Raw genomic sequence first — 15,397 nt, 5'->3', positions numbered from 1 at the left:
ATTGGAAGCTAAGGACCTTCAAGAGGAACCCAGCTGCAACACCAGGACTTTGAGGGTCACCCTAGACACTTGATGTGTCGTCTCAAGACTGTCAGTGAGTACTGTGAAGTAAAATAAAAAAGTTTCAAAGTTGAATAAACATTTTTTAGTGTGAATTATAAAGTCGCAGACTGTTTTTTTTATGGGAGTGTTTACTCTAGCTTGTGCTTTTTTTAAGTTTGATCTTCAATGTCTCTATATCTTGATTCTCACATATATTTTTGTTTATTTTTTATTGAATGTTTTGGGGGATCCTATTATAGGTTAAAAGAAAGAAAGGAAACAATAACATAAATGAATAGCAGCTCTTTGAATTTGGTAACTATTAATATAAATGGTTTACATAGTCCAGTAAAAAGAGATAAAGCCCATATTGTTTTATTACGAGAAACACACCTATCTGATAAGGAACATTCAAAATTGAACAAAATGGGGTTTAAACATGTATTTTATTCCTCCTATAGCTCTGGGAGTCAGAGAGGAGGGGGCATTCTGGTGTCAGGGGCTCTAAACTACAAAGATATATCTGAGTATAAAGATAAAGAAGGTAGATTTGTAATAATAAATGGGAAGATTGAAGAAACTCTTATCAGTGTTTTGACTGTTTACATTCCACCTGGGAGTGACTGGTCTCTCTACAAATGAATCATAGAATTGATGACAACAAAAAGTCAAGGAATCTTAGTATGTGGGGGTGACTTTAATATTACTTTAAATGGATCTCTGGACTCTTCAAATGGAAAAGGGGACACTAGAAAAATTGGATAAAAACTGTGCAGCTCATGGTGGAGCTAGGAATAGTAGATGTATGGAGGAACATGAATCCAACTAAAAAAGAATATACTCACTTCTCCCATGCTCACAACATGTACTCCTGACTTGATTACATTTTCATGTTTAAAAATGACATTTTTAGGATCAAAAGTTGTACAATCGAGGCCAATAGTTTGTCTGATCATAACCTGGTTAACATGAACCTTCTCGTAGGAGAACAGACATACCCTCTGGAGATTAAACACAAACATTTTAAATGACTCAAATATTAAAGAGACGTTTGTAAAAGAAATAAATGAATTCCTAGAATTTAACAACAACAACAAAGTCTCTCCAGTAATGGTATGGGATGCAATGAAAGCAGTGATCAGAGGTAAAATAATTAGTATTTCAGACCAGCATAAAAAACTAAAATAAACAGACACTTCAAAACTTAGAAACTAAACTACTTAAGCTACAACAAGAAAACTCAATACGTTTAAAAGAAGATTCTAAAGTCAAAATATCAAAACTGAAAGAAGAAATAGATTAAATAAATTCAGCTGCAATTCATTATTTTGAATAAACAGCAATATTATGATGGTGGAGGAAAATCATTAAAACTTATTTTCTATAAACTGAGAAAACAACAAGCAGAAAGAACCATAAATTTAAAAAGAATCCTCTAAATAATAAAATAGAACAAGATCGGAAAGTTTTTGTAACCTACTATAAACCCTATATTCCCAACCTTTCCTTGACAATCAACAAGAAAAATTCCAAAAAATTCCAAAATTAGATCTACCCTCGGTCACTGACAAACAAAATAAGCCTCTTCTTTCTGCTATAACAAAAGAAGAAATTCTGCAAGCAATTAAAAGGTTGAAAAACGGAAACATGGCAGGAGTAGATGGGTTTGGTCCAGAATGGTACAAAACAATGCAAAACTATTTAACCACCCCATTATTGAAAACTTTTAACTGGGTTATGGAAGAGAAAACAATTCCTCCTTCATGGAATGAAGCTTTTATCTCTGTCATCCCAAAAGAGTGAAAGGACCGAGTAGAATGTAGCAGCTATCGCCCAATTACTGTGTTAAATATAGACTACAAACTCTTCACTTCAATCATATCAAAAAGATTAGAAACAGTTTTACCAAATTTAATCCACCAGGACCAAACAGGGTTTATTAAACAAAGGCAAACACAGGACAACATTAGAAGAGTTCTACACATTCTGGAACAGATTTCACTACAAAAATTGGAGAGTCTAGTAATAAGTTTGGATGCCAAATAAGTATTTGATTCAGTGAGATGGTCCTTCCTCTATAAAGTGCTTGATAAATTTGGTTTTCATAAATGCATAATTAAAATAATCTCCGGACTCTATAAAAACCTGTAGAAAGATTTAAGATAAATTGAGATCTCACAGAATCTTTTCTTTTAGATAGAGGAACAAGACAGGAATGCTGTATCTCTCCACTCCTCTTTACTTTATGTATTGAACCACTTAGTCAGTGGATCAGAGAAAGAAGAAAAACAGAGAAAAACTTTCATCCAGAGGATTATTCAAAGATATTGACACAGTGTGTTTAAGATTCTGAATTTATTCCAAACAGACAAGACAATAGATTCCAGAACTGGATCAGTAAGCGGTTGACAGACTACTTCTCATTTGTCCACAAGGGGGCATTTCTTGCTTTTGACACCCTTAAGGAAAAACATAATCTTGACCAAGTGGACTTTTTCAGGTATTTACAACTCAGGCACTACTTCAACCATAACACTAAAATTCTTATAGAAGACCATGTTTTTTTTTTACAAATATTTATGTCATTAATAAAAACAAAATCACCAACCAAAATCATTTCTAAGCTATACAATGGCATGATACAGAGTGGAAGGCATAACACATGTTACATAAAGAAAAAATGGAAAAAGAAGGAAGTTTATCAATCACTCAAGAAAGTTGGGAAAGGATATGCCATGTGCAGTGGACCGCCACCTGTTCAAACTCATGGTGTGAATTCTGCTAGAAAAATGTCACAAGATTTTTTATCACCCCTGTACAGAAGAAATATCAAAATAATGTAGATGAATGTTGGTGATGTGGAAGCAGTGGGGCAGATAATTTTTATGTATTTTGGAGCTGTTCAGTTGTTCAAAATTATTGGTTAGAAATTTACAAACACCTAAAGAATGTGTTTATGATTGATTTCCCATTTTCTTTGTAACTGGACTCATGACGGTCTTAGCCCATCAGACAAAAAACTTGTATACATCCTGCTGGCAGCGTGTAAAAAAGCAATTACTAAAAGATGGCTCAACAGGGAACCACCAACAATAAAGGCATGGATCACAATTATCAATAGTATTTACATGATGGAGAAACTCTCATTTTCAATTCAAATACGGACAGATCAATTCAATCAAGTGTGGTCAAAATGGACAGAATATGTCAAACCAACCTGGTCAGATTTTAACTTTATAAACTAACTTTTGGATTGTGCAGTCTTTAAACGTTGATGCTAGTCTTTATGTGGTCCATATATGAGCTTGTTTGGTTTGCTTTACTTTAGATTATTTTTTTCAATGTTTGATTCACATTCCAACATTGTTTTGTGTGTGTTTAGTGTTTTATTAATTATTTTGTGTTTTTTTTTTCTCTTATTGTAATGATCTGCATGGAAAGGCATAAAATGTGGACAAGCGTTCACAATAATTTATAATGTAATCTAACTTTACAAGAAAAAATAACATTAAAAAAAAGAAAGAAACGTGAGGAATATTATACAACAGAAAGTTACCACTTAAATATATGATTTAAAAAGTAAAACCAAAACGAAACAAATATTAAATGTAAAAAGATGTTTAGCTATTTAAAAAGGTGTTTAAAGACTCATAAGTGTTTTAAAATAGTAAATCTGTAGTAATTGTATCAAATGAATGTAAGAAACCAACATCCTTATCATTTTAAAGTTTCCTCTGTTCTGTATTTTAGTTTCAGTTCTGTGTCTGTGTGGTTTAAAATGAATGTCTGCACTGAATATTTGTCGTATTTTGAAAAGCTCTGAAAGTTGCAGTGATTTCTTTCTTTTCTAGAAGTGGACTGATGTTCAGCTAATCTTGTTCCAATGAAGGATTTTCATGAAACTCCTCCACATGACTTGATGCTGAAGAAGCGCTGTAGATCCCAGAGGTAACATCAGAGAATCTGGTACGTTGATTCAGCCATTCAGAAACATTTCTGTGTCCTCTTTGAAGTCCTGAGATGCTCCCATATACAGAAGTAACATCTCCACTCACTGAAAAAGATAAATGGTGTCAAAAACTGCAGAGCTCATTCTCAATTCATTTATTTAACAAGATTAAACTCACTGTCAGGAATAACGGTATCATCCATGCTTCTTGCCACGTTCACAGGTTGTATTCCTGTTTCATCTGGTTCATTTGCTAAAGCTCTCATCATTCTGTCAATCAGCATCTGTTCTCTCTTCTTCCACTCCTTCTCTGTCAGCGTTGACTGTTCCATTAGCTGGGGTAAAGATAATTGCCTTTTTTGTTTGTCTGCATGTGAGAAACATCCACTGTTTCGTGTTGAGATGCCAATAACTTTTTGGAATAACTGTTTGACCTGTGCAGGAATATCAGAATAATCCAAGCAGAAAACATGGTATCTGTTATCACATTTTGTCAACAACTCCTGAAGAGCTTTTCCTTCTCTGACAATGTGATCCTCTATTGAGTGTTTACTGAGCCATTGTCCCCATGTGAACAGAACCATGCAGTGTGCCCACACTTTCTCAGTGAAGGGCTTCAGGACCTTAACAAATTCTCTGAGATCTTTTTCAGTGAATGATTTACAAACAGGAACAACCAGGAGAAAAGCGTGAGGCCCCGGATCACACATGGAAACACTACGATGAACTTCATGTTTGAGCCAGTCAGGAGCTTTTGTGTCTTTGTACCAGCCTGGAGCCTCAACAACTGAGACTTTAACTCCAACAAAATCTCTTTGATGTTTCACAGAAACTCTTTGATCTTCTTTGTCCTGTACAGACAAATACAATTAAGATTTGGACAACTTTGGGATTGTTAAAGCTTTAAAAATTAAAACAATCAGATACCTCATTAATACCAGATGTGTAAAATCCTTCTTCAAATGTTTCCATGAACAGAATCCGATTTCCTGCAGCACTTTTTCCTGATCCTTTCCAACCCAACAGAACAACTCTGATCTCACTGAGTGACTGTCTCTCCTCTGTAATAAACAGAAAATACATTTAATCACAAACTTTAAATATTCTTTAAATGTATCAATGAAGACTCATGGTTTTACTTCACCTTTAAAGATTTCTTTCAGTACTCTTGACTGTCTTTCAATGATCTTCTTCATCTTTTTGGCTCTTTTGTCTGCATCCTCTCTCAGAGTCTCCATTTCTGCTGCTCTTCTCTGGTCGACTTCATAATAAGGATCATCATTTTCTGCCCACATCTCCTCAATCTTCTCCAGGAGAACCTTTACTTGTTCTCTATTATTGGGCTCCAGGTTGTTCAGGACATGATATCTGTTCTCACATTTGTTCACCAGCCACTGCAGCCCTTCATCACTCTCTATCCTCTCCTCTACAGTCTTCACTCCAAGAAAGTCTCCTCTTGTAAACAGAATGATTGTGTGTTTCCAAACATCATCTCCAAACAGACTCATGTGATCCTGAACTGATCTCTGGTACTTTGGATTAACTGCAGTTCCAAGCTCAATGACAAGGAGAACTGCATGTGGTCCTGGAGGACACATATACAAACTATTCTCTATTTCTAGTTTGTCCATCTCACTGGTGTCCTGAAGGGTGTGGATGTAAAACCAGCCTGGAGAATCTACAACTGTAAGTCGTCTGTCTGCAAACACACTGTGACCTATTTCACATTGTGCTGTTCTTGAACTATCCCAGTGTGCAAATACATCAAACAAATCTTTTCCTAGAATAATATTTCCCGCTGAACTCTTTCCAAACCCCTGAGGACCAACTAAGACCAACTTTAAATGATCAGGGGGGTTTTTGATACCTGCAGGTATTGAAAGAAAAAAAATAAATAAATAAAACATCAGCAACCTCATATGAATTGTTACAAGCCAAATCTGAAAATGTTATATTTAGAAAATGTTTAATCATTTTTTCTCCACATGAAATATTGTTTTTCTGCATTAAATAATTGGACCTACCATTATTAACAGATTAAGACAAAAATATAATTGTTTTTTAAATTGAAGAAGTTTGTAACATACCTTCAATCAGAGCTCTGAGTTTCTGTCTTTTTTTCTGTACTTTGTTGCGTCTTCTTGATGCATTTTCTACAAAACTTTGAAGTTTTTGTGTCAAAATGATTCCTTGAGTTTCATCCACTGAGTAAGGATTGTTGAGGTTGTTTGTAACCAGTTCTTCAATTTTCCTGAACAGCTCCAAGACTTGGGTTCTGTCAGCGCTGTCACTGATATGAAGAAAATGTTTTCTGTTTCCACATTGTTGAAGAATCTGCTGAACAGATCTGTATTTTTTGCTAAAATGTTGAATTTCTTCCTCTCTATACAGAGAAAATGCAGTGAACAGCACAATTGTGTGTTTGAGCACATCTGCATTAAAAAGTTCCAAGTGTTCTTTCAGAGATGATTTGACAATCAGAGGAAAATTCAACTCAACAGGAATGACCAGAAGAAAGACGTGAGGGCCTGGAGGACAAAGATGGACACTGTTCTGGATTTCTATCTGGTCCAGTTCTGGAGTTTCTTCTAGTGGACAGTACCACCACCATCCTGGAGTATCAACCACAGTCACTAGTCTGCCGTGAACCTCTCTCTGTCTCGCTGTACTTTGAGCAGTTCTACTGCTGGTGTCAAAAACATTTTGACCGAGTATCAGGTTTCCAGTAGAACTTTTACTTCTTTTGATTCGTCTTCCCCCGATTAAAACAATCCTTAAATCTGGACAGGAACCACATTTCTCTGAAACATAGAAGAAGAAAAATGACTAAATCAAGTATTCAAGTAAAAACTATTTTGTTTAAATATTAAGTTTCTTTGTATTTTTTTTTTGTTGAAAAGACAATCAAACAGTATTTTAGGGCGTAGCAAACAATAGATGTGATCTTAGAAAGCCATAGATAAAACAGATGTTCAATACTTTGGTTGTTGGAATCAAATCAAAAATATAATTTCATTTAGTTGGATCCAAAATTAATTATTTATTCCTTTTATTTCAAAGTTTATTTATAGATCTTCATTAATACAAAGTTAGTGAGAACACAATTATTTAAATGGATTCTGAGAAGATGGGAAGCTATGAAGATGATCAAAGGTTTCCTTGTACAATTGCATTTATTATTTAATGTTTCTTTTTTTTTCATCTGAAGACATTAAAGTATTCACCTGTACATTTATTACAAGTGTTAAAATCATAATATGCCAATTCAGTTTAGAATAAAATGACATTGAAGTAAACCCTAATCCTGATTGTATGAGGTGAAAGTATCTACTGCCAGTTTACCAGACATTTATAAATCATTACAAAGTAATAACTAATCATTTATATGACGCTTTTCATGAATCTCCGTGATTGTGTAAACATCACTCACCAGACTGCAGAGCTGTGTCAGCCATAACTTTAACTCGATCCACTGAAATCCACCTGAAACAAGTCTGAATCGAAAGTAAAGGCAACCATTTAGTTTCTTCCCAAATGTTATCACAGAATATTCTTACAGAATATATAAGAATATTCTTATACAAAGAGAAGAAAAAACTTGTAAAAAGTTGGATTCAAATTTTGAGTTTTCCATAGAAGTTTGAAAAGGTTCATGTTAGAAGACAAACCCGGTGGGAAAACGATGTTTTGTTTAGTGAGGATTTTTAAGCCTAAAGCTTTTTTTTTCTACATTTTTAAATCAACTCTTACTTAGATTATACAATATAAATCAATTTTACTTGTTTTTAAATATATATATTTGAAAAGCACCTAAAAATGTTAATCATGAAATAAAATTCTCATTCTCATTTTCCAACTCTTTTTATTGTGACACATGCACTAGGAAAATACTTCACCATCACTGTATACAATGGTGTTGTAATGTCCTTTAACTTGACTAGAACTGTGAAACACAAACTTAACTTTTGGTCCTCCCTGCTCACAATTACCCAAATATGTGTTTATTGATTTAAAAATACTTAAGAATAAAATGATTTCCCAGGGAAAAATTATAACCTTAACAGCATGACCTGATTAAGCCTCAGATCTCCATGTTCCCTTTAAAATCTTGCTCTATATCTATTACAAAAGTATCACTGGTGAGTCCGTGGTTGTGGTAGAGGAAGACAAAGGCGTTGATGAGTGGATCTGGTTTTCTTATGTTAGTAATGATCTGGTGTTTTGGAGAAGCGTCTCTTTGGTGTCTGTATGTTTCTTGTGAAGGGGTTTCTATAAGGAATTATATTCCTGCAGACTGTAAATTCTTCCTTTGTATTTTCAATTTCTAGTCTTTCTCTAAATCTTGTTTTACCAATTAAAGTTCACTCACCGTCAACTGGAGCTGCAGATTTGTTCACCATATATTTGATCCAGCAAAATCAACCTGTAGTCAATTTAAAATTAAAGTAAAAGCAAAAAAAAAAAAAAAAATTTCACATCCAAATCCAAGTGTTCTCATGGAATGTTTTTCACACAATATAAAAACACAAAACAAAGGAAAAACTTACAACAAGTTGAATAAAATTGTTCCATTAAAGCGGCAAAAACAGCTCATGATCAGAAAAACCCGGTGGAAAAAAGGAACTTGTCCTTTACAAAAACTTCTTCTGCATGTTAGTGTTGGGAAACCTGTTTGGCGGGTTCATACACTGTGACTGTTTTTCCTAGAGGGCGCTCTAGATCTTTCTGGATCAGTAAACTGCGAATTTACACCATAGACTGTATATAAGAATGGTCTACACACAGTCCTCAATAATAAATCCCTCTCTTCTTCTATGACTTAAGGCCGTATTTCTTTATTACCTAAACCTAAAGAGAATCTTCTATCTCTTGATGACTGGCGTCCCAAAACACCTTTTAATAAACATTTTAAAGATTTTATGTTTTTGCCAACAGAATTAAAGGCATTTTACCTTCGATCATCAATGAAACACAATCTAGATTTATGAAAAATCGCCATAAACTAAATAACATCAGATTAGTTCTGGATCTCCTAGAGTGCACTGTCCTCCACAGGCAGCTTCATCCTGTTTCTTGACTTCTGAAACTGTCTATTATCCACATATTTCTTTTTGGGACAGCATAATCTCTAACTTACTTTGGTAAAAATGTGGATATTGTCATATTTTTCAACTAACATAAAATACATTTATTATTAATTATTATATAGATATCATCCCACTAAATGTTTGATCTTCCATAGATTTCAAAAGAATATTGACACCGCTGTTCCTTTGTCATAAAGTCATCCAGAAACTTATACATTTATTTTGGACTTGTTCATATCCATAACATTTTGGACTGGTTCACTAAACTTACAAACATCCTTTGATATTTATTTTGTTATTAGCATAATATTTTGGGATTTTTTTTTCTGAAAAAATGAAAAACAACAAAGTCTATTTGCTCCACTTAATTTTTCTTTTAGCCAAATTCCATATACATAAATGTAACTATAACCACATGAGACCTTCTGTCACAATGTAGTGTGACAGGGGTGGCCTGGTTAACATAGGAGGCAGACTTCTTTAAAGTTCAGGAACAAAGTTTTATTCAGCATTGCACAGCTCACACAAGCTCCTTCCTTCTGCCAGCCTCCCTTTCGACTGAGCTTCTTCCCTTTTATAGATGTCAGCTAATTGGCTGGCCACGCCCAGGAAGGAAGTCACCTTAACCAAACAATAGAAAAAAAGAAAGACAAAAGATAGAAATGTCCTGTAAACTATACATTTAAAGTCCTGTAAACAAAACAGACATAAATAAACAAACACCTCAAAACATTACAAATCAAAAAGTAAGCAAACAATTCAAATCCGTCTCACTTCCTGTGCCCCACCCTTAAACAGGAAGTCACAGGCTTGGCCACCATTTTGTCCTGTGGGCATCAGGAAGATGAGGTGAAAGATCACAAAATCAATAAACAACTTTGAACATGTGCAGTCTGTTTTGATCCTACTTGATATTTTAAAAAAGGTGCCAACCATAAGTGCAAAGTAGATGCAACTACTTTGTCACACCTTCTTTACCTCTATTCCTTTGTTAAGTAAAAAAGTGAACCTTTCAAAATAAAATAAAAATTGAATACTGTAAAGAACTGGAATTTATTTTAAAAATATAATGTAAATAACTGGTGACTATCATGCTGTGATACACTCAGAGGTGCTCTGTGATCATTTTATTTCTCACCTACTGTTCTTTTTTTGTCCTTCCTGTTCATTCTCTCTGAGTTCTTCTGATGATGTATTTGGATGCTCAGGAGCTGTCCCTTCCATCTGATGGGACCGGGCTGGGGGAGGAGTCACTGAAGCCGCCCGCCAAGTGGAGGCTTCTTTAATTTATTGAATTTGTATGATGTGGAGTGAAAACAAAAGGAGTGATTTGTAAAAGACGGCCCATCGATTGAAATATGAGTGACAGCATGTTTTCATCAAGTCTCATCAACAAGCTTCAAACCAGCACTCCATCCTTTCTACCGAGTCCCTCAGTTCTTCATGATCAACAGAACGGTTTACCCAGTAAAAATGTTTAGTCATTATTATGGCGCATTGTTACTCTGTACACAACACACTGAAAAAAACTAAGATGTTCAGTGGCAGTGTTTGATGAATTTGGTCTGCTATAAGTATGACTGTGCCTTTGGAGGTGGTAGAATGAAATTCAGATGTTTTTAATTTTAAAGAGACAAATTAAAGAACATGGAAAAAATACACAACTTGTTTGTCTTTTTTTAGAGACAGTAGTGAGTCTGCAGTTGAAATCCAGTAATTTTTTTAGCGGTTTAAACCTCACACCGGACTGTCTTAAATGTGAGGACAGTTTTACTGCAATGAAATCAAACAGTTAAAATTTCTGATGGGTTTTATAGGAAGGTTTGGATAATCTCTGATTTATTTTACAAAAAAATGCATGACAAACTGAAGCATGCCTACTGATGAAAAATCTTTACGGAGACATATTAAAAATGTAATGAATACTTGAATTGAATTAATCAATTCCTGATCACGCTTTGGCTATTTTTTTTAAAGACCATTGAGTCACAACTGCAGATTTTTTTTTAAATCTTGACACACTATTTTAAAAAGTAATCAGAATTAACAAACCAATTTTTTCATGATCATATATTCTATAGATTGTTCATAAATGTTTAACTCTTCTAAAGTGATGATTATTTACCAGCGCTGTCTGAGTCATACTCGTGCTGTTTCAGTTTCTGCAGCTGAGAACAAAGAACTTCTGTACAAAAAAAAACACCCTCAGCACTTTGAAAGACTAAAAGAAAGATTGTTTTTGTGACAAACTGAAACTTAAAAATGGTATTCATCGAAGTCCCGAGTTTGTTGCATATACTTGCATTAATTAAAGATTGATAAAAAAAACCGAGTCTGTTCTGTTGGTATCATTTAATCATCTAAATAAACAATGAATAAGAATTCATAGCTTAAGAATCATTTCAATATATTGAAGGCTAAAAGAACATTTACATGTTTTGTGAGTTTAATCTTCAATTTGATTGATCAGAGTACAATGACCTCTAGTGGTGCTTAAGAGTTCTGTGATCATCTACCATCTACATCAGGGGTCTGCAACCTGCGGCTCCAGAGCCAGATGTGGCTCTTTTATCTCTCCATGGTGGCTCTCTGGCTGAAGAAAAATAAAATAATACAAATTTTCAAAAAAAAAAAAAATTGGAGATTAGCTATAAATTGAGCAACATACTAATGTTTTTGGCTAATTTGTTATCAAGTGGGGTTTTTAGGATAATTTAGAGTTAGCTTCTATTTTAGCAGCATGCTAACATTTTTGACTGATTTAGTTTACTCAGGAATGCTATGTTAATTTGGAGTTTAGCAAATATTTTAGTAAAATGCTGATGTTTTCAGCTAATTTGTTATCTACTGAAATATTTTTGGATAATTTAGCTTCTATTTTAGCAACATGCTAACATTTTTGACTAATTTAGTTTAGTGGGGAACTTTAGGCTATTATGGAGTTCAGCTAGTAATTAACGATAGCTTTTTTTGGCAGATTTTGGCCTATAATTACTTTTTAATGCTATTTTGGAATTTAGCTAATATTTTAGCGATATGCTAATATTTTTTGCTAATTTGTTGTCTACTGGGGGTTTTAGGCTAATTTTGAATTTAGTTTTTGTTCCAGCAACATACTAACATTTTTGGCTGATTTAAAATACAGAGAATTGTTGTAATTTGAAGTTTAGCTAGTAATTAAACAACGAGCTTGCCTTTTTGCTACTAAAGGTAAAAACGTAAAAAAAAATCCCATTTCGAGAGATGCTAGTTTCTTTTCATATATTTTTTTGCTTTTGTTCGTGCCAAAAAAAAATACATTATTCACAATTATGAATGAATGAATGAATCATGAATGAAAATCCAATTTCTTAAAGGCTTAAGTAAGTCAATGCGGCTCCTTCTAGGTTTTGATCAGTAGAAAACAAGCCCAAATGGCTCATTTACTGTTAAAGGTTGCCGACCCTTGAACTACATAAACATCCGTTTCAAAGCCATGATTCAGATACTGGAAACATGAAAGAATAGTAATGAAAACATTCTGAAACAGTCCCAATATCCATAAATTAGGGAAAAATCAATATAAGGGTGTTTATGAATCTACTTTCTATAATATGGGCAAAATGCAGAACAAAATTGATATACAAAAAAAGAAGAAAATTATGAATATTTTATAAATAGAAAGTTACCACTTAAATATATGATTTAAAAAGGATTTTAAAAAAGCATGAGCCAATGAAAACAAATTGAGAATGTAAACAAATGCATGCAGTTAACAAAAATATGTTTAGCTAATTAAACATTTGTTTAAAGACTAATGATCAGCTTAAAAAAATAATCTGTATTAACTTTAACAGATGTATCTAAGAAACCAACATCCTGATTATTTTTACGTTTTCTTTGTTCTGTATTTCAGTTTCAGATATGTGTCTGTGTGGTCTAAAATGAGCGTCTGCGGTAAATATTTGCTGAGTTTTCAATGGCTCGTAAAGTTGCAGGGATTTCTTTATTCAGATGTTCTAGACCCAATGCAGGATTTTCTGGAAACCCCTCCAAGGAGAACACACAACTTGCTGTATAAGAAGCGCTGCCAAAGCCAGAGGTAACGTCAGAGAATCTGGTACGTTGTCTCAGCCATTCAGAAACATTCTTGTGTGCTCTTTGAAGTCCAGAGATGCTCCCATATTCAGATGTAGCATCTCCACTCACTGAAAAAGAGAACATCATCAAAAGATGCAGAGACAATTCTCAAATTATATTTAAAAATATCACACTCACTGTTAGGAATATCATAACCCATGCTTCTTGCCACCTTCACAGGTTGTATTTCTGTTTGATCTGGTTCATTTGCTAAAGCTCTCATCATTCTGTCAATCAGCATCTGTTCTCTCTTCTTCCACTCCTCTTCTGTCAGGGTTGACTGTTTAGTTTGCCAGGGTAAAAATACTTGCCTTTTTTGCTCTTTCTTATGTGAGAAACATCCCCTGTTTCGTGTTGAGATGTCAATAACTTTTTGGAATAATTCTTTAACTGGTGCAGGATTATCAGAATAATCCAAGTTGAAAATATGGTATCTGTTACCACACTTTGCCAACAACTCCTGAAGAGCTTTTCCTTCTCTGACAATGTGATCCTCTATTGAGTGTTTACCGAGCCATTGTCCCCATGTGAACAGAACCATGCAGTGTGCCCACACTTTCTCAGTGAAGGGCTTCAGGAGCTCAACAAATTCTCTGAGATCTTTTTCAGTGAATGATTTGTGAACAGGAACAACCAGGAGAAAAGCGTGAGGCCCCGGATCACACATGGAAACACTACGATGAACTTCATGTTTGAGCCAGTCAGGAGCTTTTGTGTCTTTGTACCAGCCTGGAGCCTCAACAACTGAGACCTTAACTCCATCAAAACCTCCTCGATGTTTCACAGAAACTCTTTCATCTTCTTTATCCTACACAGACAAATAAAATAAAGATTTAGACACTCTTAAGTTTGTCTAGAAACAGAGTTAACTCTGTATATGTTTAACTGTTGAATACCTTTTGAATCCAAGCTGTGTGAAATCCTTCGTCAAATTTTTCCATGAACAGAATCCGATTTCCTGCAGTACTTTTTCCTGATCCTTTCTGACCCAACAGAACAACTCTGATCTCACTCAGTGACTGTCTCTCCTCTGTAAGAAACAGAAAATACATTTAATCACAAACTTTAAATATTCTTTAAATGTATCAATGAAGACTCATGATTTTACTTCACCTTTAAAGATTTCTTTCAGTACTCTTGACTGTCTTTCAATGATCTTCTTCATCTTTTTGGCTCTTTTGTCTGCATCCTCTCTCAGAGTCTCCATTTCTGCTGCTCTTCTCTGGTCGACTTCATAATAAGGATCATCATTTTCAGCCCACATCTCCTCAATCTTCTCCAGGAGAACCTTTACTTGTTCTCTATTATTGTGCTCCAGGTTGTTCAGGACATGGTATCTGTTCTCACATTTGTTCACCAGCCACTGCAGCCCTTCATCACTCTCTATCCTCTCCTCTACAGTCTTCACTCCAAGAAAGTCTCCTCTTGTAAAGAGAATGATTGTGTACTTCCAAACATCATCTCCAAACAGACTCATGTGATCCTGAACTGATCTCTGGTACTTTGCATTAACTGCAGTTACAAGCTCAATGACAAGGAGAACTGCATGTGGTCCTGGAGGACACATATACAAACTATTCTCTATTTCTAGTTTGTCCATCTCACTAGTGTCCTGAAGGGTGTGTCTGTAAAACCAGCCTGGAGAATCTACAACTGTAAGTCGTCTGTCTGCAAACACACCGCGACCTATTTCACATTGTGTTGTTCTTGGACCATCCCAGTTTTTATTCACATCAAATGCATCTTTTCCTAGAATAATATTTCCTGCTGAGCTCTTGCCTGACCACTGAGGACCAACTAAGACCAACTTTAAATGATCAGGTAGGTTCTTGATACCTGCAGGTATTCAAAGAATAACAATAAAAAATAAAATAAAACATCAGAAACCTAATATGAATTACTAAAAGCCAAATCAGAAAATTTTATAAAATTTGAAAATATTTATAAAATAATGGAGGAAGCTGATTCGCTCAAATGAAAAATATCATCATTGCTTTTTAAAATGAAGAAGTTTGTAACGTACCTTTAATCAGAGCTCTGAGTTTCTGTCTTTTTTTCTGCACTTTGTTACGTCTTCTTGATGCATTTTCTACAAAACTTTGAAGTTTTTGTGTCAAAATGTGTAACAATAGGAACTATTGTTGTCTACATGTGTGTTCTGCCCGGAAGGGGCCAGAGGTAGGAACGAATGAGAGCATGC

At 34.5% G+C, this 15,397-nt stretch overlaps 2 protein-coding genes across 2 annotated transcripts in view; both read right to left on the bottom strand.

Annotated features, from left to right (window-relative positions):
• Nucleotides 1-4,322: 4,322 nt before the first annotated feature.
• LOC112146196 (GTPase IMAP family member 6-like) lies at nt 4,323-5,738 on the bottom strand. The gene is made up of 4 exons (XM_024271874.1): nt 5,136-5,738; nt 4,919-5,052; nt 4,426-4,842; nt 4,323-4,358 (listed from the first exon to the last, which is right to left on the bottom strand). Exons 1-4 carry the CDS (start codon nt 5,620-5,622, stop codon nt 4,323-4,325), a joined length of 1,074 nt encoding a protein of 357 aa, XP_024127642.1. The 5' UTR covers nt 5,623-5,738.
• An 8,511-nt stretch (nt 5,739-14,249) lies between these two features.
• Nucleotides 14,250-15,397, bottom strand: part of LOC112146197 (GTPase IMAP family member 8) — a gene marked incomplete in the record, with an annotated part of 36,101 nt that continues 34,953 nt past the window's right edge. The window contains 1 exon segment of the mRNA XM_024271875.2: nt 14,250-15,019. Coding sequence (XP_024127643.2) covers nt 14,294-15,019 — 726 coding nt within the window.

This window comes from Oryzias melastigma, linkage group LG8 (genome assembly GCF_002922805.2).
Source record: "Oryzias melastigma strain HK-1 linkage group LG8, ASM292280v2, whole genome shotgun sequence".
Taxonomy (NCBI): Eukaryota; Metazoa; Chordata; class Actinopteri; order Beloniformes; family Adrianichthyidae; genus Oryzias; species Oryzias melastigma.
The sequence above is the reverse complement of the archived record's forward strand: the minus strand, read 5'-3'. Positions and strand labels throughout refer to the sequence as shown.

Bases quoted from the DNA above. Each gene is read 5' to 3' on its own strand.
- LOC112146196 (XM_024271874.1), bottom strand. From the start codon at position 5,622: ATGGACAAACTAGAAATAGAGAATAGTTTGTATATGTGTCCTCCAGGA. The intron at 5,053-5,135 runs GTGAAGTAAAAC...TGTTTATTACAG, and splicing joins ACTGAAAGAAATCTTTAAAG to AGGAGAGACAGTCACTCAGT. The intron at 4,843-4,918 runs GTATCTGATTGT...TTGTCTGTACAG, and splicing joins ACACATCTGGTATTAATGAG to GACAAAGAAGATCAAAGAGT.